Source organism: Scyliorhinus canicula, chromosome 9 (genome assembly GCF_902713615.1).
Source record: "Scyliorhinus canicula chromosome 9, sScyCan1.1, whole genome shotgun sequence".
Lineage (NCBI taxonomy): Eukaryota > Metazoa > Chordata > Chondrichthyes > Carcharhiniformes > Scyliorhinidae > Scyliorhinus > Scyliorhinus canicula.
This window is the reverse complement of record NC_052154.1, coordinates 109467478-109493742: the sequence shown is the minus strand read 5'-3', so window position 1 is coordinate 109493742 and position 26265 is coordinate 109467478. Positions and strand designations below refer to the sequence as shown.

Sequence of the window (26265 nt, the reverse complement as noted above, 5' to 3'; positions counted from 1 at the left end):
AAAACCCTCAGTAAATCACCCTTAACCTGTGTATTCTAGGAACTGCAAACCCAATTTAAATCATTTCTCCATGTAATCTAACATTTGGAGCCCTTTGAACATTAGTAAATTTATGCCATTCCTGTTCCATGGTTAATATATCGACCAACATTTTCTGGCCATTCCCGATGGCGGAGGGTGCAAGCAACACCGGCGGAGGATGCGAGAACGCAGTGGGCCGGGATAAAGGGGTCCTCCTCTGGCTGGCAAACTGTAATTAGTGGGGTGACGCAGAGGTCAATTCTCAGACTTCAACTGTTTATAATCTATATAAATGATCTATAAGCAAGGACATAGCAACATTTGTGGATGGCACTAAAATAGGTGTGAAAGCAGACAGTGAAGAGGAGATAAAGATCGGATATAGATAGGCTCGGAGATTGGGCCAACATTTGGCAGATGGTTTTTAATGCAGATAAGTGTGAGATTATCCATTTTGGTCAAAATAATAATAATAATCTTATTAGTGTCACAAGAGTTTACATTGATACTGGAATGGAGTTACTGTGAAAATTCCATAGGCACCACTCTCCGGCACCTGTTCGGTACATTGAGAGCAAATTCAGAATGGCAGAATGTCCAATTCACCGAACAAGCACGTGTTTCGGGACTTGTTGAAGGAAACCAGAATACCTGGAGGAAACCCACACGGACACGGGGAGAACATGCAGACTCTACACAGACAGTGACCCAAGCTGGGAAACGAACCTGGACCCTGGGCTGTGAAGCAACAGTGCTAACCACTGTCCACTGTGCTACCATGCCGCCCCTGTAGAAAGGCAAATTATTGACTAAATAGAAAGCAGATTCAAAATGCGTCTGTGCAGAGGGATCTGGGTGTCTTTGTTCATGAATCGCAGAAAGTCAGTATGCAGGTACAGTATGTAATTAAAAAGGTAAATGGAATGTTAGCTTTTATTGCAAAAGGACTGGAGTATAAAAGTAGAAAAGTGTTGCTGCAGTTGTATAGGTGTCAATGAGAGCATATCTGAATGAAAAAAATGAAATGAAAATCGCTTATTGTCACGAGTAGGCTTCAATGAAGTTACTGTGAAAAGCCCCTAGTCGCCACATTCCTGCGCCTGTCCGGGGAGGCTGGTACGGGAATCGAACCGTGCTGCTGGCCTGCTTGGTCTGCTTTAAAAGCCAGCGATTTAGCCAAGTGAGCTAAACCAGCCCCTGGTGTATTTGCCCCTGGAGTATTTTGTCCAGTTTTAGTTTTCCTATTTGAGGGAGGATGTGGTAGCATTGGAGACAGTTTAGAGGAGGTTCACCAGATTGATTCCAGGGATGAAAGGATTGACGTAAGAGGACAGATTAAACAGTTTGGGCTTACACTTGCTGGAGTTTAGAAGGATGAGAGGGGAATCTGATCGAGGTATATAAAATACTAAAAGGGACTGATAAAGTAAAGGTAGACCAATTGCTCCCACTTGTAGTGCAATCTAGAACAAGTGGTCACAGATATAGGTTGAGAGGAGTTGATTTAGAACTGAGATGAGGAGGCACTACCTCTCGCAGAGGGTGGTGAATTTGTGGAACTCGCTGCCTCATAGTGTGGTGAAATCCAAGTTATTATATGGTTTCATGAAGGAGATAGATATATTTCTGATTTAAAAAAACAGGTTAGAGGAATATGGGGAACAGTTGGGGAGGTGTATTTGAGACCAGGAAGAGATCAGCCATGATCTGATTAAATGGCGGAGCAGGCTCGAAGGACTGAATTGCCTCATTGTCGTCCTAATTCTTATGTTCCTGTAACAGGAAATCACATTGCCAGCAGCAGGATGATCCCATCACCGTCCAATGGAGGGCTGTCTCCATCGCCACAGAACATGCCAAGGGGGGATTTCACCCTATCCTTTCTAAAGGTTGTCATCTAGATCTGCGTACAGAACTCCAGATGAGGTCCAACCAGGGTTTTGTATAACTGTAGCAAACTTTCTCTCCTTTATATTCTAGACCTCCATGTATAAAGATTAACATTCCACAAGCTCTTTTGATTATTTTTTTATACCCTGATCACTTGGGATCTGGGTCATAAACCCCCAAATCTCTTTGAACTCCATTGTCTAGCTTTATGCTAGATTGGGGTGGGGGAATGGCAAAAAGGAGAAGAGGTGAAGAGGTGAAATGACAAGTGAGGTGAAGCTTCAGTCAGAAGGTAAGAGTTGAGAGAGGGTCGGTGGAAGTTGAGGAATGCTCAGCGAGTGAGAGATTGAATTCAGTAAGAGCTGAAGAATTAAAATATGTGCTGGGCAATCTTATGTAATCTGCAATAAAAGAAGACATTTGGAAATTGGACCGACCAGGGACTACTCTTTGTGATGGCAAAAGGCTCCAAGGCAGTAGAATCTGTAAAGACCCCTCTCAGGTGTGTACTACTGAGCCTGTGTCCTAAACCAGGTCAGTTTCAGTTTCATGAACTGTGGGCGCGATTCTCCCAAAACGGGAGAAATCGTAAGGCTGGCGTCAAACCCAGGCGGGTTTGACGCCAGCGCGCCCCTTCCCGACTGGGAACCGATTCTGGTCCCCGGTCGGGGCTAGCAGCCCGACGTCGCAAGCTCCGGCATCACGGATTGACGAATTTCGTTAAGCCCGCTTGCCGGAGTTAGCGCCGGCTGACGCGTCATATGACGTCAGCCGCGCATGCGCGGATTGGAAGACTCCAACCCGCGCATGCGCGGATGACGTCATCGCGTATTTGCGCGAAACCCGCGCATGCGCAGGCCGGGATGCCCCTCAGCCGCCCCGCGAATGGATACTGCGGGGCGGCAGAAGGACAAATAGTGCGCGGGCATCGGGCCCGCTGCCCGCGATCGGTGCCCACCGATCGCAGGCCCATGGCACCCTTGGCACGGCCGTGGTACTGCCGTGCCAATCGGTGCCATGGTTATAAAAAGCGAGTTGTTCCCGCCGTTTTTACGAACGGCCAGACCAGGTGTGTTTGCCGTTCGTAAAAACAGCGTAAAGGGCTGGGACTTCGGCCCATCGAACAGCTGTGAATCTCTGCCGGCCGTAAAAAAACGGCGGCAGTGATTCGTGTCGGGAGTTGGGGGGGGGGGGTGGGGGGGAGAATAGCAGGAGGGCGGGAAAAATGTCGGGAAGGCCCTCCCGCTATTCTCCGACCCGGCGTGGGGGGTGGAGAATCGGGCCCTTTAACTTTAAGTTAACATCCTTTTATGTTGAACCTATCAAATGTCTCTTGGAAGCAATATAAAATACATCCAACACATTTCCTTGCCCACTAAATCAGGCACTTTCTCAAAAAGGTATATTCGCTTTGTTGGAGGTGGAATACCCTTCACAAATCCATGTTTGATCATTATAATCAGCTCACCTTTCACCAGTCACTCCTAATTATAGATTCCTGTTACTTCCTCACAACAGATGAGACTAAAACGTCTGTAATATCCTGGTTTTTCAATCTAATTTTTCGTAAATAATGGAGTTAAATTTTCCATTTTCCAATCTAGAGGGACGATTTCTGAATAGAGAGCTTTGGAAGATTTTGGCTAAAACATCTGCAATTTATTTTGAAACCCTGGGTGAGAAACCAATTGCTCCTGGGGATTTGTCAGTCACTATTTGTTCTGACACTGTTTTCTTGCTTACGTTATCTTTAATAAGTTCCAGTTCTTGATTCATTAATAATTTCCCTGGAATGAATATATTATCCTCTTCTACTTTGAATATCAACACAAAGTAATCATTCATCAAGTCTGCCATATTTCAATTGCAATGTCACCCAAATCTGTTTGTTAAAGAGATCATATAACCGTAACTATCCTTTATCATTTTATTGTAAAATCTTTTGTGTTAATCTTGATATCCCTCGCAAGTTCCTTTTTGTAATCCTTTTTGCAACTCGTAATGTCCCTTTTAGTCTTCCATTGTTGTTCTCAACATCCTAGTAGCCTGGATCTACACTATTCTTTTCATTTTTAGATGCTTTTTTCTTTTACGGAGCGGCATGGTAGCACAGTGGTTAGCACTATTGTTTCACAGCACCAGTGTCCCAGGTTCGGTTCCCGGCTTGGGTCACTGTCTGTGTGGAGTCTGTACGTTCTCCCCGTGCCTGCGTGGGTTTACTCTGGGTGCTCCGGTTTCTTCCCACAATAAAGACGTGCTTGTTAGGTGAATTGGACATTCTGAATTCTTCCTCTGTGTACCCAAACAGACGCCGGAGTGTGGCGACTAGGGGATTTTCACAGTAACTTCATTGCATGGTTAATGTAAGCCTACAATAATGAAGATTATTATGTGACCTTTTACCACTTTTGACGTAGCTATTTTATTTGCTAAGTTCTGTACTGTTCCTGTACTTGTATACTGTTCCTGTATTTGTATTGAGCCTCCCTCTGTTTGTTTGTAGTTGACCTGATAACAGTTTTGACCAGCTTTCTGTTGTCATCTCTGTTCTATCCCACTGAAGTTAGTATTACCAAATCTAGGAGCTTAGTAAATATGTGAAGCTCCTGCTTTTCAAACCTAATGTTGAATTCAATGATATTATGATCGGTGATAGGTAAGTGTTTCGTCACTGTTAAGATTATTAATTAAGCCTGGCTCATTACTTATTACTAAATTTATATACCCTGCTATCATTTTGGTTGTAGAACATTTTGCTCCAGTAAATTACATTGAATGCACTCAAGAAATTCACTACCTATCTGACTTGAGCTACTCTGCCTAATATATGCAAATTAACATCTACCATTAAAATAACATTGCCTTTTCAACAGCTCACTAATCCAGGAACGAGTGCTTTTACTGCTCTTTTGCTGTTCTCAGGAGGCCTAGCGACAACATCTATTCGAACTTTTGACAAGCTAGTGATTATCATAGAATAATAGAATTTACAGTGCAGAAGGAGGCCATTCGGCCTATCGAGTCTGCACCGGCTCTTGGAAAGAGCACCCTACCCAAGGTCAACACCTCCACCCTATCCCCATAACCCAGTAACCCCACCCAACACTAAGGGCAATTTTGGACACTAAGGGCAATTTATCTTGGCCAATCCACCTAACCTGCACATCTTTGGACTGTGGGAGGAACCGGAGCACCCGGAGGAAAACCACGCAGACAAGGGGAGGATGTGCAGACTCCGCACAGACAGTGACCCAAGCCAAAATCGAACCTGGGACCCTGGAGCTGTGAAGCAATTGTGCTAACCACTATGCTACCGTGCGGCCCTGATGGCCAGAGTGTGATAACAGTCAGAGAACACAAGTTGGATGGTTATATGTGGGTTGGAAAGATTGTTGTGTGGGGATTTGTGGAGAAAGATGTATGGAATATGGACATCATTGGTTAGACCAGCATTTATTGGCCATCCCTCATTGCCCTTAAAATGAGTGGCTTTCTTAGGCATTTCAGAGTCAACCTCATTGCTGTGGATCTGGAGTCATAAAGAGGCCAGACCAGGTAAGGATGGCAGATTCCCTTCTCTAAAGGACATCAGGGAACCAGATAGGTTAATATGACAATAGACAATAGTTTCATAGTCACCTTTAGAATTTAATTCCAGATTTTCTATTTAATTCAAATTTGACATTATGCCGCAGTGGGGATTTAACCCAGGTCCCCAGAGCAGTGCACTGGGTCTTTAATTATAAATCCTGCAACAATATTACCACACCACCTGCTATTGGAGACAAGGGAGGTTGTTGTGTGGGGATTGGGAAAGTTATGTGGGGATTGAGGAGGTTGTGTGGGGATTGGAGAGGTTGTGTGGGGATTGGAGATGTTGTGTGGGGACTGAGGAGGTTGTGTGGGGATTGAGGAGGTTGTGTGGGGATTGAGGAGGTTGTTGTGTGGGGATTGAGAAGGATATTGTGTAGGGATTGGAGAGGTTGTTTGAGGATTGAGGAGGTTGTGTGGGGATTGAGGAGGATGTTGTGTGGGGATTGAGGAGGTTGTGTGGGGATTGGAGAGGTTGTGTGGGGATTGATGAGGTTGTGTGGGGATTGGAGAGGTTGTGTGGGGATTGAGGAGGATGTTGTGTGGGGATTGGGGCGGTTGTGTGGGGATTGAGGAGGAGGTTGTGTGGGGATTGAGGATGCTGTGTGGGGATTGAGGAGGATGTTGTGTGGGGATTGAGGAGGTTGTGTGGGGATTGAGGAGGATGTTGTGTGGGGATTGGAGAGGTTGTGTGGGGATTGAGGAGGTTGTGTGGGGATTGGAGAGGTTGTGTGGGGATTGAGGAGCATGTGTGGGGATTGAGGAGGTTGTGTGGGGATTGGAGAAGTTGTGTGGGGATTGAGGAGGTTGTGTGGGGATTGAGGAGGTTGTGTGGGGATTGAGGAGGTTGTGTGGGGATTGAGGAGGTTGTGTGGGGATTGGAGAGGTTGTGTGGGGATTGGAGAGGTTGTGTGGGGATTGGAGAGGTTGTGTGGGGATTGGGGCAGTTGTGTGGGAATTGAGGAGGTCGTGTGGGGATTGGGGAGGTTGTGTGGGGATTGAGGATGTTGTGTGGAGATTGGGGAGGTTGTGTGGGGATTGGGGCGGTTGTGTGGGGATTGAGAAGGTTATGTGGGGATTGAGGAGGTTGCTGTCTCAGGATTGGGAAGGTTGCTGTGTGGGGATTAGGGAGGTTGCTGCCTGGGGGTTGGGAAGCTTGCTCTTTTTGAATCTAGAAGATGGTTGTGTTTGGGCGACAGTTTGTTGTTTCATGAACAACGTTTTATATTTTGATGCAATGATATAACTGTAGACAATTTGGACGATAGTCTGGATACTTACCAAGTGCTTGTGATTTAACCATGACGTTGACTGGGAACAACACGCTATTGATAAAAGTACCTAAATGTAAAATAAAGAAAGATTTCCTTTTGTTTAAGTTTTGTGATAAAGATGATTAAGTTTTGAAGTATGTCACTGATCTTAGTCCTAACATCAACTGGTCCTATGTTAAAATTATTGTGATCAACTGTTCCAAATCATTGCTGTGTTTAATATCGTTGAGCAGAGATTTTCCACATTTGATAGGAAAAGAAGATCAATGCCAGAAAACAACACTGTTTCATTTCCTATACTCATTGGATACGAATCATCCCTCCAGAGGCCACAGGCATCTGATTATATGAAACGTGCAAACAGAATGACCATATTAAATATTGATTACTTTGTCATATTTCATATTCTGTATATTCCGCATTGGGTCAAGAATCATCACAATGATGAACGTCCTTCCCTGGCTGCAGGATATTAACCAGGTCAAGCTTCAAGTATTTTATATTCAAAATCACTAGAAAAGGCTTATTCTGACTTTGGGTGCTGCAAATATTAATTCATGGAAAAAAAAGAAGGCCACCATGGGCCAAATGGCCTTCTCTAAGATGTGGCATTCCACCACTCCAAAACACATCTGCCAGGTGCTGTGTGGGTGTGTATGTGGGTGAGTGTTTCTGGGTGAGTGTGTGTGTGTTTCTGGATGAGTGTGTGTGTTTCTGGGGGGGGGGGGGGGGGGGGGGTTTCTGGGTGAGTGTGTGTACCTGTGTGTTTCTGGGTGAGTGTGTGTATGTTTCTGGGTGTGTGTGTGTGTTTCTGGGTGTGTGTGTTTTGTGTGTGTATTTCTGGGTGAGTGTGTGTTTCTGGGTGAGTGTGTTTGTGCATTTCTGGGTGAGTGTATGTGTGTGTGTTTTTCTGGGTGAGTACGTGTGTGTTTTTCTGGGTGAGTGCGTGTATTTGTGTGTGTGGGTGAGTGTGTGTGTGTGTGTGTTTCTGGGTGCGTGTGTGGGTGTTTGTGTGTTTCTGGGTGCATGTGTGTGCTTTTCTGGGTGAGTGTGTGTGTTTGTGTGTTTCTGTGTGTGTGCGTGTGGGAGTTTGTGTGTGTGTGTGTGTGTGAGTGTGTATGTGTGTTTCTGGGTGAGCATCTGTGTGGGTGAGTGTGTGTGTGTGTGTTTCTGGGTGAGCGTCTGTGTGTGGGTGAGTGTGTGTGTTTGCGTGTTTCTGGGTGAGTGTGTGTGTGTTTGTGGATGGGTTGTGTGTGTGTTTCTGGGTGAGTGCATGTGTGTGTATTTGTGGGTTGAGCATTTGTGGGTTAATATGTGTGTATTTGAGGGTGAGTGTGTGTGTGTTTTTCTGGGTGAGTGTGTATGTCTGTTTTTCTGGGTGAATGTGTGTCTGTTTTTCTGGGAGAATATGTATGTTTGTGTGCTTATGGGTGAGTGTGTGTTTTTGGATGTGTGTGTGTGTTTCTGTGTGAGTTTGTGTTTCTGGGTGAGTGTGTGTGTGTTTTTCTGGGTGAGTGTGTGTTTCTGGGTGAGTGTGTGTGTTTCTCTGGGTGAGTGTGTGTGTGTGTTTCTGGGTGCGTGTGTGGGTGTTTGTGTGTTTCTGGGTGAGTGTGTGTGTTTTTCTGGGTGAGTGCGTGTGTTTGTGTGTTTCTGTGTATGTGTGTGGGAGTTTGTGTGTGTGTGTGAGTGTGTATGTGTGTTTCTGGGTGAGCGTCTGTATGTGGCTGAATGTGTGTGTTTGCGTGTTTCTGGGTTGTCTGTGTGTGTTTGTAGATGGGTTGTGTGTGTGTGTTTGTATGTGTGGGCATTTGTGGGTTGAATGTTTGTGGGTGAATGCGTGTATTTGAGGGTGAGTGTGTGTGTGTTTCTGGGTGAGTGTGTGTGTGTTTCTGGGTGAGTGCATGTGTTTGTGTGTGTGGGTGTGAGTGTGGGTGAGTGTGTGTGTGTGGGTGAGTGTGTGTGTGTGTTTCTGGGTGAGCGTCTGTGTGTGGGTGAGTGTGTGTGTTTGCGTGTTTCTGGGTGAGTGTGTGTGTTTGTGGATGGGTTGTGTGTGTGTTTCTGGGTGAGTGCATGTGTGTGTATTTGTGGGTTGAGCATTTGTGGGTTAATATGTGTGTATTTGAGGGTGAGTGTGTGTGTGTTTTTCTGGGTGAGTGTGTGTCTGTTTTTCTGGGTGAATGTGTGTCTGTTTTTCTGGGAGAATATGTATGTTTGTGTGCTTATGGGTGAGTGTGTGTTTTTGGATGTGTGTGTGTTTTTCTGTGTGAGTTTGTGTTTCTGGGTGAGTGTGTGTGTGTGTTTTTCTGGGTGAGTGTGTGTTTCTGGGTGAGTGTGTGTGTTTCTCTGGGTGAGTGTGTGTGTGTGTGTTTCTGGGTGCGTGTGTGGGTGTTTGTGTGTTTCTGGGTGAGTGTGTGTTTTTCTGGGTGAGTGCGTGTGTTTGTGTGTTTCTGTGTGTGTGTGGGAGTTTGTGTGTGTGTGTGTGAGTGTGTATGTGTGTTTTTGGGTGAGCGTCTGTATGTGGCTGAATGTGTGTGTTTGCGTGTTTCTGGGTTGTCTGTGTGTGTTTGTAGATGGGTTGTGTGTGTATGTTTGTATGTGTGGGCATTTGTGGGTTGAATGTTTGTGGGTGAATGCGTGTATTTGAGGGTCAGTGTGTGTGTGTTTCTGGGTGAGTGTGTGTGTGTGTTTCTGGGTGAGTGTGTGTGTGTTTCTGGGTGAGTGTGTGGGTGTTCGTGTGTTTCTGGGTGAGTGCGTGTGTTTTTCTGGGTGAGTGCATGTGTTTGTGTGTTTCTGTGCATGTGTGTGTGGGGGTTTGTGTGTGTGTGTTTCTGGGTGAGCGTCTGTGTGTGGATGAATGTGTGTGTTTGCGTGTTTCTGGGTTGTCTGTGTGTGTTTGTGGATGGGTTGTGTGTGTGTATTTGTATGTGTGGGTATTTGTGGGTTGAATGTTTGTGGGTGAATGTGTGTGTATTTGAGGGTAAGTGTGTGTGCGTTTGTGGGTAAGTGTGTGTTTGAGTGTGTATGAGTTTGTGAGTGAGCGTGTGTGCTTGTTTGTGGGTGAGTATCTGTGTAAGTGATTTTTGTATGTGAGTGAGTGTGTGTGTGTGGGTGTGCATGTTTGTGTGTGATTGTCTAAGTAAATTGTCTAAGGGGCTGGTTTAGCTCACTAGGCTAAATCGCTGGCTTTTAAAGCAGACCAAGCAGGCCAGCAGCACGGTTCGATTGTGGAATGTGGAATGTGGCGACTAGGGACTTTTCACAGTAACTTCATTGAAGCCTACTCGTGACAATAAGCGATTTTCATTTCAAGTAGGGGAGTGCGTGTTTGTGGGTGAGAGTTTGTGTGTGTGGGTGTGCGTGTTTGTGGGTGATTGTCTATGTCGGTGTGTGTGTGGGTGAGCGTGTGTGTGTGCGGATGTGTGTGTGGGTGTGCGTGTTTGTGGGTGATTGTCTATGTCGGTGTGTGTGTGTGGGTGAGCGTGTGTGTGTGCAGATGTGTGTGTGGGTGTGCGCGTTTGTGGGTGATTGTCTATGTAAGTGATTGTATGTGTGAGCGTGAGTGTATGTTTGTGGGTGAACGTGTGTGCATGTTTGTGGGTGAGTGTCTGTGTAGGTGATTGTGTGGGTGTGTGTATCTGTGTGAGGGGAGGGGGGGAGTGATAGAGCCAAACTGATGTGGGTGGGTCATTGTGCAAGATCTGCTGAGAAGCTTAATTGAAGAAAATGTAAGTCCCCTATGACGCAGAATTCTCAAGATGCTTTGTAATGAAAGAAAGTCTGATCAACTTCGGGTTCTGGAATAGCTATTGGATGTTGTACTGTTCAAAGGTATGTCCATCTTTTACTGTTACTTGTAGGTGGTAATGGCATTGGTAGTATTAACTTACATTATTGCTTTTGAGTGGTCATAACATTTACAATAGAAGATTCTGAGGGGACTTGATAGGTTAGATGCAGAGAAGATTTTACCTCTTGTGAGGATATGTAGATCCAGGTGCACAGTTTGAAGATGAAAGGTCTCTCATTTAAGACTGAGATGAGGAAGAATTTCTTCTCTCAGAAGGGCTTTGACATTCTCTTCCCCAGAGAGAAGTGGAGGCTGGGTCACTGAATATATTCAAGGCTGATTTAGACAGATTTTTGATTAACGAGGGAGACAAGGGTCATAGGGGACAGACAGGAAAGTGGGACTAAAGCAACATTCAGATAAATCATGATCTGATTAAATGGCAGCGAGAAAGCTCGATGGGCAGAATCCTGTTCCTCTGCGGGTGCACCGGTTTCCTCCCACAAAGTTCCAAAAGACAAGCTTGTTAGGTGAATTGGACATTCTGAATTTTCCCTCTGTGTACCTGAACAGGTGCTGGAATGTGGCGACTAGGGGCTTTTTACAGTAACTCCATTGCAGTGTTAATGTAAGCCTACTTGTGACAATAAAGATTATTACTATTCCTTTTTCTTATTATCTTTATTATCTAAAACTTTCAGAAGGTTAATAAAGCTGTCTCAACTGAGTCCGTGTGGCCAAACTCTTATTTAGTCGATACTGAATGAGCAAGTCCAATTAATATGTGACATAAAGATACTCGCCTCTCTGCTCTGCCATCAATGGCTGTCCATTTGAGGATAGGTACTTGCTGTTCCACTTGAAGCTCCTCAGGTTGTCGAAGAGAAGTGGACCCAAATGTCCCGTTGTCTGGGTGAAATGCTCAATAGTCATAGAACACAGCTGTTCTCCAGTAACATCAAAGTCTTGAAAGCGGACACAGTTAGCATCCAACTGATTGATGTCCAATGTGTGTTGAAGCCATTCCCACACTTGGTACTTGGCCCATAACTGTGGGTGAGTGTGATGCCATGAGCTCCCAGAATACCCACCTAAAGTAGGAGGATACAAAAGCTATGTTTATGTCAGCATGTTAATAGCAACAGAGGCAGTGGGCTTGAAGTTTCCTGGTCCTCCAGAGGTGCATTAGGAGGTAGAACAAGAGCAAAATTGGAACATGCGTTTTGCCAGCTACCTGGTACATTCACATCTTGGAGTTATCTTTCTGGGGTGGAGGGCAGAGTCTACCCACTCAGCAGCAATAGGTAGCTGCATTGGTAGGCCAACTGGGAGAATATTATTGTTGCAGCCCAGGCTATAGCCCAGTTTTAGCTTACAGTTTTAACTCATGGCAACATTGCTTGGGGGGAGGGGAGGCAGGAACCCATCGACAGTTCCTCTCACTCACCTCAGCATAAACTGGCTGAGATGTGACGGCCACACTCACAGGATTTCCCCTCCACAATGATAGTCCGACAGCTGTGGCAATACCTGTTTCTTTAATTTTTCCCAATGCTGCAGAAAGTCCCTCCATTTTGAGTCACCTTCACTATCCCTGCCTGCCTCAGCAGTGCCCACCTCTCCTGCTGGGCAGCCCGGCCTAACATCGTTGTTCGCCCTCCCACTGAACATCCTGTTTCTGTGGTCCGCATGCCACCAGTTATTGGCTGGTGTTGTCAAATTGGCTGTGATCCGCTGGGAGGATCACAACCGACAACCTGACCTGGCTACTTCTATTTTCCTGATATCAGGATTGCAATCCAAGTGGGATAAGTCAGCCCAGTGTGATCCTAGGGTCTTGTCAGCCAGGGCTCAACATTCAGCACTCACTCTAACTGGTTTTCCTTTTCACATATCTTCACACCCACATTTTTTTAAAAACCGTTTTTGAGGAATAGTGGGAAGTGGTAGGATTCCTGAATTGATTACCACATTATGAACACTTTCCATAGCCTTGGACCTGAACCCAAAACATCTGGTCCAGTGGTAGGGGGCTACCACTGTGCCACAAGACCAACTGTGAATCCCAATTCAGGGATTTGAGCATAAAATATAAACTGACAGAGGGAGGAGGGTTTATTTATTGCCCATCCCTAATTGCCCTTCAGGGGGCAGTTTAGAGTCAACCACTTTGCTGTGGTTCTGGAAACACATGTAGACCAGGTAAGGACAGCAGATTTCCTTCCCTAAAGGATATTAGTGAACCAGATGGGTTTTTACGACAATCATTATGGTTATCATTAGACTTTTAGTTCCAGAGATTTTTTGAATTCAAATTTCACCATCTGTAGTGGCAGGATTTGAACCTGGGTCCTTAGAGCATTACTCTGGGTCTCTGGTTTACTAGTCCCATGACAATACCACCATGTCACTGTCTCCCCTGTCCACCTGTATGGCAAGACCTTCTGATATTATTTCATTCCTGCTGAGGTAGGGCAATCCATTTTTGTCCCAACTCATGACAAGGTATTCCTGTCAAAGTAAACATCAGCTCTAACTAAAGCTTTAGCACAGCAATGTTGAGGAGAAGTCAGTAACAAAGAGTTAATATGAAGGTAGTTTATAGATTGATTTTCGCAACATTTCCCTTTTGTTTGCTACCGCTGTAGTTTGTTGAATTTTGGGAATAGTTTTTGTTTTGAACAATGAGTTCTGATCCTGTTTTTGAGGCACTCACCCACGAGATAGGTTAATGGTTATGAAGGAACTGACACAGGCAGGATGTCCTTCAATGGAGATGCCACCATGTTAGCCCCAGGACCTGCAGCACCCCAGTGAGGGCTGCAGCTTTACCGTTTCAATCAAAACTGTTTTGAAATGACCAATGTTTAAGCCTTTTTAAATTCTGTTGATGAGCAAAGTGACATTGAAGAAATGAAATGAAAAATGAAAATCGCTTATTGTCACAAGTAGGCTTCAAATGAAGTTACTGTGAAAAGCCCCTAGTCGTCACATTCCGGCGCCTGTTCGGGGAGGCTGTTACGGGAATAGAACCATGCTGCTGGCCTGCTTGGTCTGCTTTCAAAGCCAGCGATTTAGCCCTGTGCTAAGAGGGCTGGAAAGGCAGTAGATAGCTCTTTGTATTTGTGTCAGCCTTGGTTCAATGGTACCACTGTCAGTGCTGAATCAGACCGTCACAGCTTTAAGTCGCACTTCAGCACAATGTCAAGGCTAACATTCCATTGTAGTGCCGAGGAAGTGCTACATGGTCATAGGTGCTGTTTTTGGATGAGAGAGTAACCTGAGGCTCTATGTGCTCTCTATGGCAAATGTAGAAGAGCTCAGGGCTCTATTTGAAGCAGAGCATGAGATGCCTTTTTAAAATTCATTCATGGGACGTGTGCATCGCTGGCTAGACCAACATTTATTGCCCATCCTCAACTGCCCTTCAGAAGGTCGGTGAGCTGCCTCCTTGAATTGCTGCAGTCCCTTTGTGTAGGTGCACCCAAAATACTGTTATGGAGGAAGTTCTAGGTTTTGACCCAGTGTCGGTGAAGGAATGGCGAAGCACTTCCAAGTGAGGATGGTGAATAGCTTGGAGGGTAACTTCCAGGTGGTGGTGTTCCCATGTATCACCTGCCCTTCTCCTTCTAGGTGGTCAAGGTCACAAGTTTGGAAGGTGCTGGCGAAGGGAGCCTTAGAACATAGAACATAGAACAGTACAGCACAGAACAGGCCCTTCGGCCCTCAATGTTGTGCCGAGCCATGATCACCCTACTCAAACCCACGTATCCACCCTATACCCGTAACCCAACAACCTCCCCCTTAACCCTACTTTTATTAGGACACTACGGGCAATTTAGCATGGCCAATCCACCTAACCCGCACATCTTTGGACTGTGGGAGGAAACCGGAGCACCCGGAGGAAACCCACGCACACAGGGGGAGGACGTGCAGACTCCACACAGACAGTGACCCAGCCGGAACCGAACCTGGGACCCTGGAGCTGTGAAGCATTTATGCTAACCACCATGCTACCCTGCTGCCCCTTGGTGAGTTGCGGCAGTGCATTTTACAGAAGGTACCCAGTGCTGCTACAGTGCATCGCTGATGGAGGGAGTGAATGTTGCGGGTGGTGGATAGGATGTCAATTAAGCAGACTGTTTTGTCCTTGATGGTGTCAAGTCGTTGGAGCCACACTCGTCCCGGTAAGTGGAGAGTATTCCATCACACTCCTGACTTGTGCCTTGTCGAAGGTGGACAGGCTTTGGGAAGTTAGGACCAGCCACAGAATTCTTTGGTGACCCTGTCAATATTTATCTCTCAACCAGCAAGTGGTCATGTCTCTCATTACCATTTATGGGACCTTGCTGTGCACAGATTGGCTTCCACATTCCCGACCTTATAGCAGTGACTACACTTCAAAAAGTACCTCATCGACTGCAAAGCACGTTGAAACATCATGAGGTTGTGAAGAATACTGTATAAATGCAACTTCTATCCTCTTCGAGGTGCTGTGAAGTAACACTTACCTCTTCTCACACTGAATCAGTAACAAGTCTCCGAAAAGATAAAGATGCTGTTGCGTGGGATTGTTTTGACCTTGGGTTTTGTTGGGTTCAGTGGTGTTGGATGATTTTAACTCCTCATATGCACTGTGCCCAGGATATAAAATTGATGTCCAGAGAATTTCGCTACACATTTGAAATGTTGCAAATTAATCCATTTATTAGTACAGAATATCTTTTGAAACTTTTTTTTTGGGGGGGGGGGCTATTTATGAAAGCAGCAGTAATTTTTTATTTCTTTTTTTTCTTAAAATCTAACAGCCAAAAGAGGGAGGGATGTCAATTACTCTTGCACGACGTGGGGCATCATGGACACTTCAAGTGGACATCTGTGGAAAGTGTATTCAGTTGGAAAAGTTCACTGAACACACGGATCTGTTGGAGCAGCAGCTGGGAGCACTGAGGAGCACACAATTAGCTGAAATTGTTATAGATAATAGCTTCAGAGATGTGGTCACACCCAAGGTACAGGAAGGTAGATGGGTAACTGCCAGACGGGGTAGGAGACAGTGCAGGGGTACCCTATGACTGTCCCCCTATCTGACAAGTATGCTATTTTAGATACTGATGAGTGGGAAGGTCCATCAGGGGACAGCAGTAGTGGTCATAGCGATGGTACCATGACTAGCCCTGCCGCGCAGATGGGGAGGGGGGTACAAAGCGTAGAGAAACAATACTGTAGTGGGATTCAATAGTCAGGCGCTTCTGTGGTCGCGAAAAGGGCTCCAGAATGGTAATTTGCCTCCCTGGTGCCAGGATCCTGGATGTCTCTGAGCGGGTACAAAGCACCCCTAAAATGGGAGGGAAATTAGACAGAGGTCATTGTTCACATTGGCACAAATGACATAGGTAGAAAGAGTAGCGAGGTCCTGCAATAGAAATTTAGGGAGCTAGGTAGAAGATTAAAAAGCAGGACCTCGAGGGTAGTAATCTCAGGATTACTCCCCGTGCCATATGCTAGCGAGGCTAGCAACAGGGATATAGTGCAGATGAACACATGGCTAAGGAACTGGTGCCTGAGGGAGGGCTTCGGTTTTTTGGATCACTAGGATGTCTTCCAGGGAAGATGGGGCCTGTACAAGAAGGATGGGTTACAGCTGAACTGGAGCGGCACCGATATCCTGGCTGGGAGGTTTGCTAGTATGTTTCGGGTGGGTTTAAACTAATTTGGCAGGGGGTGGGAATCAGGACTGTAAGCCAGCAAGTGCAGAGACTGGGAATGAGCATGATACCAGGGCCAGGCTGGTTAAGAGGAAGGGCAGGCTGGGTGTGGTCGAATTCAGTGGCCCTGGAGGTCTGGAGTGTATCTGCTTCAATGCACGGAGTATAACAGGTAAGACAAATGAACTTCAAGCCTTGATTCATGCACAGAACTTGGATGTGGTTGCTGTAACGGAGAAGTGGTTAAAAAAGGGACAAGACTGGCAGCTAAATATTCCAGGATAGAGGTGCTTTCGGTAAAAGAGGTGGGGGACTGGTTGGAGAACATATTACAGCTGTACAGAGGGAGGACACCATGGAAAGACCAAGTAATGAGACACTGTGGGTCGAGCTCAGAAACAGGAAGGGGGCAGTCACTATGATGGGGGTGTACTACAGACCTCCTAACAGTCCACGGGAAGTTGAGGAACAGATATGTCAGCAGATTCTCGATATAGAAATAATAGGGTTGTCGTAGTGGGAGACTTTAATTTTCCTCATATTGACTGAAAATCCCTTAGGGCCAGGGGTCTGAATGGTGAAGAATTTATTAAGTGTGTCCAAGAAGTGTTTTTGGAACCAGGGGCGGGATTCTCCGACCCCACGCAGGGTCGGAGAATTGGCGGGAAGCGGCGTTATTTCCGCTCCCGCAGGTTTCCTAATTCTCCCGCCGGTAAAAAACCGGCGTTGTGCAAATCCCGCCGGCAGCCTGTGAAAACAGCTGGCGCCGGCGGGATTTCATTTTTTTACAACTTACCTGAAATCTCCGGCCCGGATGGGCCGAAGTCCCGCCGCTGGGAGGCCTTCTCCCGCCGCCGAGGTGTACACCACCTCTGAAACGGCGGACTCAGCGGCGCGAGCGGGCCCCCGGGGTCCTGGGGGGGGCGGGGGGCGATCGGACCCGGGGGGGTGCCCCCACGGAGGCCTGGCCCGCGATCGGGGCCCCCCGCTCACTCCGCGGGGCAGTGCCGTGGGGGCACTCTTTCTCCTTCCGCGCCGCCACGGCCTCCGCCATGGCGGACGCGGAGGAGAACCCCGCATCGCGCATGCGCCGGCAGTGAGGTCAGCGGCCAGCTGCCGCTGACGTCACTGCCGGCGCATGCGCCGACCGCCGAAAGCCTTTCGGCCAGCCCCGCTTCCGACTGCGCCGGGTGTTTGCGCCAGTCTACCGGTGCAAACTGCTCCGGCGCGGGGCTGGCCCCCAAAGGTGGGGAGAATTCCCCACCTTTGGAGGAGGCGCGACCCCTGAGTGGTTGGCGCCACTCCCCTACGCCGGCACCCTCCGTCACGCCGGGTAGGGGAGAATCCCGCCCAATATGTGAACAGGATGCTATATTGGACCTAGTACTAGGGAACGAGCCCGGCCAGCTTATCAAAGTTGTAATGAGAGAACAAATGGCGAACAGTGACCACAATTCCATAAGGTTTTGAATGCTCATGGAAAGCGACGAGTGTCGTCCTTGGGTTACAGTGCTAAATTGGGGGAAGGCCCCCAACGGGGATGCGGTAAGGAAACAGTTCCTAGACAGTCTGGAACTACCAGTGATGGGGGAAGGCAGACGGGGGGAGCTGGAAGCACCAATAGACCAATAGAAATCATGGAGAACATCAGCTCCATCCAGGCAGGGAAGGCACCTGGACCCGTGTTCCTGGCTGACTTCTACAAAAGCTTTACACCAGTCCTGGCCCCACACTTACGGGACATGTTCGCAGATTCAATGGCAGAGAGCACCCTGCCCCTCACACTAGCGCAGGCCATAATCTCACTCATACCCACAAAAGATAAAGACCTGATGGAATGTGGATCATACAGACCCATTTCACTGCTGAACGTGGAAGCGAAAATACTCGCAAAGGTCCCGGCCAGAAGGCTGGAGGGCTGCGTACCAAAGGTGGTTGCAGAGGACCAAACGGGCTTTGTCAAGGGTAGGCAGCCCACGCGAACATCAGGCGGCTGCTGAATGTGATAATGACCCCCCCTGGGGAGAGAACACCAGAGGTGATCGTCTCCCTGGATGCAGAAAAGGCCTTCGACAGAGTCGAATGGAACTACCTCCTGGAGGTACTGGAACATTTTGGGCTAGGAGCGGGATTCACGGCCTGGGTGAGGCTCCTGTACAACGCTCCCAAAGCGAGTGTCCGAACTAACACCATGAGCTCTGAATACTTCCAGCTATAGAGAGGAACAAGACAGGACTGCCCCCTGTCCCCACTCTTGTTCACGCTGGCGATCGAATCCCTGGCTATAGCCCTGCGGGACGTAAAAAGCTGGAAGGGAATCTGGAGAGGAGACAGAGAGTAGAGTCTCACTCTATGCAGATGACCTGCTCCTCTATGTCTCAAAGCCACAGGAGGGACTGAAGGCAATACTGCAAATACTGAAAGAGTTTGGAACCTTCTTGGGCTACAAACTTAGCCTGGGCAAAAGTGAGACATTCCCAGTGAACCCAAAAGGGGGAGGGACAGAGCTGAAGGGGCTCCCGTTCAAAACAGCCCAGAACAGATTCCGTTACCTGGGGATCCAGATAGCCAGAGACTGGACACAGACCCACAAGTGGAACCTGACCAGCCTGGTGGAGGAAGTAAGAAAAGACCTTCAACGGTGGGGCTCACTCCCACTCTCCCTGGCGGTAAGAGAGCAGGCGATCAAGATGAACGTACTGCCAAAGTTCCTCTTCCTGTTTAGATCCAACCCGATCTTCATCCTAAGGCCTTTTTCCAAAACGTAGACTGTCTAATCATGGCGTTTGTGTGTGTGGGGGGGGGTAAGATCCTGAGAATTTCCAAACCGACACTGCAAAGAGGAAAAGTCAGAGAGGGCCTGGCTCGACCGAACCTACAATAGTACGACTGGGCAGCAACGGCACAAAAAGTGAGGGGATGGGTACAAGAACCCGACACAGATTGGGTACAAATGGAGGAGGCATCCTGTAAAGGAACAACCCTCTGGGCCCCGGCCACAGCAGCACTCCCATCCTCTTCAACAAGGTACACAACGAGCCCAGTGGTAACGACCACGCTGAGAACGTGGACCCAGTTGAGACAGCACTTCGGGATAACCAAAATGTCCCCTATGGTCCCCATCTGCGGAAATCATAGATTTCACCCCCCCCCCCCCCCAGCCATGCTAGATACCACCTTCAAAAGGTGGAGGCGGGACGGGGGCACACTGATGGTCGGGGATTTCAATGTAGGGTGCAGACTGGCGACACTGGATGAACTGATGAGGAAGTGGAAACTAGCAAAAGGACAGGAATTGAAACACATCCAAATAAAACACTTCGTCCGCAAAGAGACGGTAGGGTACCCCAGGGCCACAGAAACCACACTATTAAAGGACCTAATAGGCACAAGCAGCGAGAAGGGGGTGCTATGTGGGAAAATATACGGACAGCTACTGGACAGAGCCCGAACACCACTGGACGAGACCAGACAAAAATGGGAGGACAAACTGGGGACAGAGGTAGGATGGGGACTCTGGAGCGAAGAACTCAGCAGGGCGAACTTCACCCCCTCTTGCGCAAGCCTCATGCAGCTCAAAGTGGTGTACAGAGCGCAGCTGACCAGAACCGGAATGAGCAGGTTCTTCCCGGAGGTGGAGGAGAAATGTAAGCAGTGCCAGAGGGGCCCGGCCAACCACACCCACATGTTTTGGGCTTGCCCCAAACTTGATGGGTTCCGGACAGCCTTCTCCGAGGCAATGTCCAAGGTTGTGGGGGTGAGGGTGAAGCCATGCCCAATAGTGGCAATCTTTGGGGTACCGGAGCAGCCAGAGTTACACATGGGTAAGGGGGCCAACGCCCTTGCATTCGCTTCCCTAATCGCACGCTGGAGAATCCTGCTCGGCTGGCGATCGGCAGCACCACCCAAAGCTGCAGACTGGCTGGCAGACCTATTGGAATTTCTCCACCTGGAGAAGATTAAGTACGCCACCCAAGGGTCAGAGGAAGGCTTCCTGGATACTTGGGGGCAGTTCGTCGGCCTGTTCCAAAATCTGTTCGAGGCCAGCAACGAGGAGTAAGCTAAGAAAAAAAAGATAGATGAGGAACCAAAGGACTGTGCAACCCGGAAAGGGGGGTGGGGGGTGGGAGAGCGGAAGGAAGGTGGGGGGTGGGGGGGGGGGAGCGGAAGGAAGGTGAGGGGGGGAGGGAGGGGGCGCGTGGAAGGAAGGTGGGGAAACCACAAGAGAAGAGGAAGGGTGCTGAAGCTAATGTGGGGTAGGGGAGGGAATCATAGACCGATGCAGATGGCAACAAAATGTACATAGAGTTAGTTAAATGAAGGCCAAAACAAACCTCTCTGTAAATTAAAGTAAATTAGCGCGGGCAGGAAAAATGTAATGTATATACATAACAACTGTTTATAAATATGAGAAAAGCCAATAAAAAGATTTTTAAAAAAATATAAATTGGGGGAAGGCTAACTACAACCAGATTAGACAGGATTTGGAGGCTGTTGTTTGGGAGAGGCTGTTTGAGGGTAAATCCATATTTGATATTTAAGGAGCAGTTGATGGGAGTGCAGGACAGGCATGTGCCGGTAAAAAGGAAGGACAGGAAAGGCAGGATTTGGGAACCATGGATGATCAGGAAAATTGAGAATCTTGTCAAAATAAAACATCTGAGGTACAGGCAACTAAAAACAGATAAAGCACTTGAGGAATACAAGGAAAGTAGAAAAGAGCTTAAGCAGGGAGTTAGGAGGGCAAAAAAGGGGTCACAAAATGTCCTTGGCAGACAGGATTAAGGAGAAACCCAAGGCATTTTATACGTATATTAGGAACAAGAGGGTAGTTAAAGAAAGAGTTGGCCCACTCACGGACAAAGGATGGAAATTATGTGTAGAACCAGAGGAATTAGGTGAGGTCCTTAATGAGTATTTTGCAATCTTATCAGGGATCAGATTGTGTTTGGCGTCCATTCCAATGCCCTGCGCGAGCAGCTCCTAAAAATAAAAAATATGACCCTGTCGGTGGCCATCAAGACATGCAAAGTCCATGAACAGGCGAAAAGTTGCTATTCCTGCCTAAAGTCGGCAGAGCAGGACCAACTTGCCTCCCACGAGGCTGAAAGTGTACAGGCCATTGCCGGAATGCGGGGCCTGAGCATCGATTTCACGTGCTTTTCCAGGGGTCCCATGCATGCGCACTGCGGTCGGAAAACAAAACGGCCGAAGACTACAGTGCGCAGGTGCGAGCGGCGGCAGACTGCACTGCACAGGTGCGATGACGCGCCAAGCGTCACAACGGCGACGTGATGACGTGCCCCAACTGCAACACCGCCCATTTAAAGCGGCAATGCCCTGCGAAAGGCAGGCGATGTCTCAACTGCAAGAAGCTTGGCCACTATGCGGCTTTGTGCAGATCTGCACCTCCGACTGGGGGCCAGTGATTCCAGTTCCAACAAAGACGAGTTCGAAGCGTGCAACAAGGGCTGCTGGACTGGGAACCGGATCCCATCACCGGTCCTGAGGACGACTGTTCCGGCCATTCATGTACCTGACCCTGATCACCTTTCAGTGTTGAAATTAAATGAAATTAAAATCGCTTATTGTCACGAGTAGGCTTCAATGAAGTTACTGTGAAAAGCCCCTAGTCGCCACATTCCAGCGCCTGTCCGGGGAGGCTGGTACGGGAATCAAACCGTGCTGCTGGCCTGCCTTGGTCTGCTTTAAAAGCCAGAAATTTTGTCTGGTGAGCTAAACCAGCCCCATCTCTTGCATCTGATCTCTTGCAAAAGAGGGCCTCACGGTCGCATGGTGGTTAGCATCAATGCTTCACAGCTCCAGGGTCCCAGGTTCGATTCCCGGCTGGGTCACTGTCTGTGTGGAGTCTGCACGTCCTCCCCGTGTGTGCGTGGGTTTCCTCCGGGTGCTCCGGTTTCCTCCCACAGTCCAAAGATGTGCGGGTTAGGTGGATTGGCCATGCTAAATTGCCCGTAGTGTAATGGGGGGGGCTTAATGGGGGGATTGTTGGGTTACGGGTATACGGGTTACATGGGTTTAAGTAGGGTGATCATTGCTCGGCACAACATCGAGGGCCGAAGGGCCTGTTCTGTGCTGTACTGTTCTATGTTCTATGTTCTATGCAGCAGATCAGAACCTGGCAAAAGACAACATATGATGCTCAGGCTACGGATCTGCCGGTGCTCTCTCCGAAGGACACTGTTCACATCCAGTTGCCTGGTGGAAGCTGGTTAGCTCCAGCTATTGTTCGACAGGCTGCTCCCAGGTCATTTGTGGTTCGCATGGCTGATGGATCTATTGTAAGGCGCAACAGAAGGGCACTACGCAAACTTGCCTGCCCACCATCGGATCTCACTTTCCCAGATATCATTCTGCCCGTTCTGGACACCTTGCTTCACGAGGCTACCAACCTGGCTGCATGCCAACCGGTCAAGACACCTTTATCTATGCCTCCACCTCTCAGGCAGTCCACAAGAATCCGACGACAGCATCAACGACTGGGTTTATAAATAGTTCCTTGTACATATGCTGTTATGTTTCTGCACGCTAGACACCTTACATGTACATATCCATCGACTCACCGATATCTTGTATATAGTTACTCTTGTAAATATGTCGCTTCTGCTGTAAGCAGGCGACAATTTATTTTTAAAAAGGGGGATGTCATAATATACACCCATGCACATCATGAGGTAAAAACAGGCAGTGACAGACACCCAGGTGAGCCATTCAACATACAGAGCAGAACACAACCAATCACCAGACAGAACGTCAGAGGGAGGCTTCCAACTATAAAACACATGAGGCATCAGCACTGTGTCTCTTTTCACTGGTGATAGCTGTAGTGACAGTCAGGGTGCACAAATCATGCAACACCTCTACACGTGGATCAGAGCTAGCCTGGTCTCGATAGTTAGTGATAGTTTACTCAGAGTAGGAGAGAGTCAACCTACAGGCAGCTGTGTGCTTCGTTACTAGAGTTCAACAAAACTTATATTGAACCAACGCCCACGTTTGGTGTATACTTGATCAGTTAATTGCATCGTGTGCAATCCGTGTTACCCCAGGGTGAACAACATGACAGGTCTAGATAGGACACGTGATCGGTGCAGGCTTGGAGGGCTGAACGGCCTGTTCCTGTGCTGTATTGTTCTTTGTTCTTTGATAACTGGCAAGACCTTTTGAAGTGTGACCAAGATTGATTTGCTCCACACAGTGTACAGTGTGACAGATAGGAAGCACTCACTGATGCAGTGTTTTTTCTATCACTCCACTTATAAGGGTGAGAATCCGATACTTTGTAGTTTCTTTAAAACAGAAACATTTTCAACAGCTTTTCAATGGCACACACACATCTCGTAAACTGGTGTATGCTTGACAGCAGGATGCTAGCGGTTCATATCCTTGTCTGATTGTTGGTCAAAGTTTAGCAGTTGGTGAAGCAGTAGCCCGATCTTTGACTTGACTTTTACTGATGTACTAATTGTTTATTCGGCTATAAGGAAATGTGCAACAGACATAAATGTGTTGAACAGATGACCAGATGATTTTTCACCCGGAGATAGATTGAAGGCTATGGAGAGAAAATACTATGATCTAAAAATGTTTTAAAACTCCCTGGGGCTGGATCATGATTTTGTGTGCTAGTGTGAAATGGATGATAGAAAATCGGTGACTTGTTGAACAGCAATTGAAATAACTATCAGGGGAGATATAAAGTGAGCTGTTGATTCGCTATCACCCATTTTACACAAACACCCCAAATCAGAATGCATCCCAATGGTTTTACATTTGCATTTTTGTAAATATCATTTCTGAATCTTACCATCACTTCCAAGGTCAAGGTTGCTCCATATGGGTGGTAATTGCTGAGTTACAGGGTGACGTATGAACTGAGCATTCATTGTGTTTCTTTCATGCAAAATCATGATCTGGAATCAAAGGAAAAAGAAAGACCTCATCAAGCACTCCTCTTAATTGCCTCTCAGTACTGGAAGGCAGTAACAGTTGTTGCTATTGAAAGGAAAGTGATTTGTGACGACAACTAAACTCCTGCAGATGAACCAGACTGCAATGGAAAATACTCACCTGTACATCAGAAGGACACAACATGGAGGGGATATTTCTCTTCCCAACATTTCCTCGAGGTTAGCTCACATTGTTAACAGGGAATTGGAAACACCAGAACAATATGAGAGGGAATGTCACAGTGATCCAACAGGGAATACTGCATCAATAGGTTACAGAGTACTGCAACATTGGAATAAGGAATACATTATCACTAGTGTTATGGGGCCTTACCAGAACTACAATTTTGGTTAAGATCCTGGATTAGAATTTAACAATTTGCATTTGGTAAAACTATGAGGAAATGGTACTGTGCCACAGGAGTGATAACACTGACCAGTAGACAGCTTTTATGTTAAAACAAACTTTAGTTTGAACACAGAATTAAGCACATTTGCAACAATAAGTAGCTTTACAGTTAACAGGTACAACATCTTAACTTCCTGAAACCTGCCTCTACATTCCAATTAAGCAACCCACATTTTTCAAATATCACTTACGTTAATAAAACAGGTTTTACTTGCTCATCTTGCTGCAGACTCAGAATTACAGACTGATACAATGAAGAAGAGGCAGTTTGGCCCATTGAGTCTGAACCAATGCATGAAAAACACCTGATCTGCCTACCTAATCCCATTTGTCAGCACTTGGCCGACAGCCTTGAATGGTATGACGTGCCAAGTGCTCACCACATTTAAAGGATGTGAGGTAACCCACTTCTACCACCATCCCAGGCAGTGCATTCCAGACTGTCACCACCCTCTGGGTAAAATATATTTGCTCAAATCCTCCCAAAACCTCCTGTACATGACCTTGAACTTGTGTCCTCTTGTAACTGACTCTTCAACTAAGGGGAACAGCTATCCACCCTGCCCATACCCCTCATAATATTGGACACCTTTATCAGTCTTCTCTGCTCCAGCGAAAACAACCCAACCTACCTAAACTTTCTTCATAACTTAATGTTCCATCCCAGCCAACATCCTGGTGAATCGCCTCAACACCCCCTAGTGCAATTACGTCCTTTCTAAAATGTGGTGACCAGAATTGCACACAGTACTCCAGCTGTGGCCTCACCAAAGTTCTATACGACTCCAAAATGACCTTCCTTGCTTTTGTAATCTGTGCCTTGAGTGATAACGGCAAGTGTCCCATATGCCTTTTTTGCCAACCTAGTAACCTGCCCTTCTGCCTTCAGAGATCTTTTGACAAGGTCCCTTTGTTCCTCGGAACCTCCCACTATCAGGCCATTCATTGAATACTTCCTTGTCATATTACTCCTTCCAAAGTGTATCACCTCACACCTTTCAGGGTTAAACTCCATCTGCCACTTTTTTGCCCATTTGACCAGCTGGTCTATATCTTCCTGTACCTTAAGATGCTCAACCTCACAGTTAACCACCCAGCCAATCTTTGTGTCATCTGCAAACTTACTGATCCTACCCCTCCCCACATAGTCATCTAAGTCATTTGTATGGACTTCTGGTGGCAGTCATGGTGTGAGTGGTCGCACACAGGGTAGTTCCTGCTTGAAGGCGTAGAAAAGAGCTCCTTTTACCCGAAATTGGGTGCAACTTCGACGGAAAAGTGTAACTGAAGGTTGGAGGAGAAGTTACCCCCAGGAGTGGCATGCCTGTTGGTTATCAACCCTGACAGAAGGTGAGGGACTTGGCCAAGGAGTTGGAAGAGACCTGTGGTGCAGCAGCTATTGAAAGGTGGTGGAAGGGGAAGGGTCAGTGCAAATAGCAAAGCCCCAGGTGGAACAGTTAATAGCCTTCATCAAGGAAGAGTTCCGCCAGCAGAGAATGGAGATGCAGGAGGATCGCTGTGGCACCCTTGATGCAGAGGGTGGCGAAATGGTTGGAGGCACAGGGGTGGCAGATCTGAGAGATTGAGAGTGTGAAGTCAGACCACAGCAATCGGG

General features: G+C 47.4%; 1 protein-coding gene across 3 annotated transcripts in view; it reads right to left on the bottom strand.

The window, feature by feature from the left end:
* The window catches only part of LOC119971602 (ETS homologous factor-like), a 75243-nt gene that overhangs the window by 32560 nt on the left and 16418 nt on the right, over positions 1-26265 (bottom strand). For 2 of the 3 annotated variants that reach the window (XM_038807386.1, XM_038807387.1), the window contains exons 2-4: positions 24100-24205; positions 11367-11654; positions 6784-6843 (exon numbers count right to left, since the gene is read on the bottom strand). In XM_038807386.1, coding sequence (XP_038663314.1) covers positions 6784-6843; positions 11367-11654; positions 24100-24202 — 451 coding nt within the window. In that variant the 5' untranslated portion in view covers positions 24203-24205. The remainder of the gene's footprint in view (positions 1-6783; positions 6844-11366; positions 11655-24099; positions 24206-26265) is intronic. The other variant, XM_038807388.1, reaches the window with a different exon arrangement.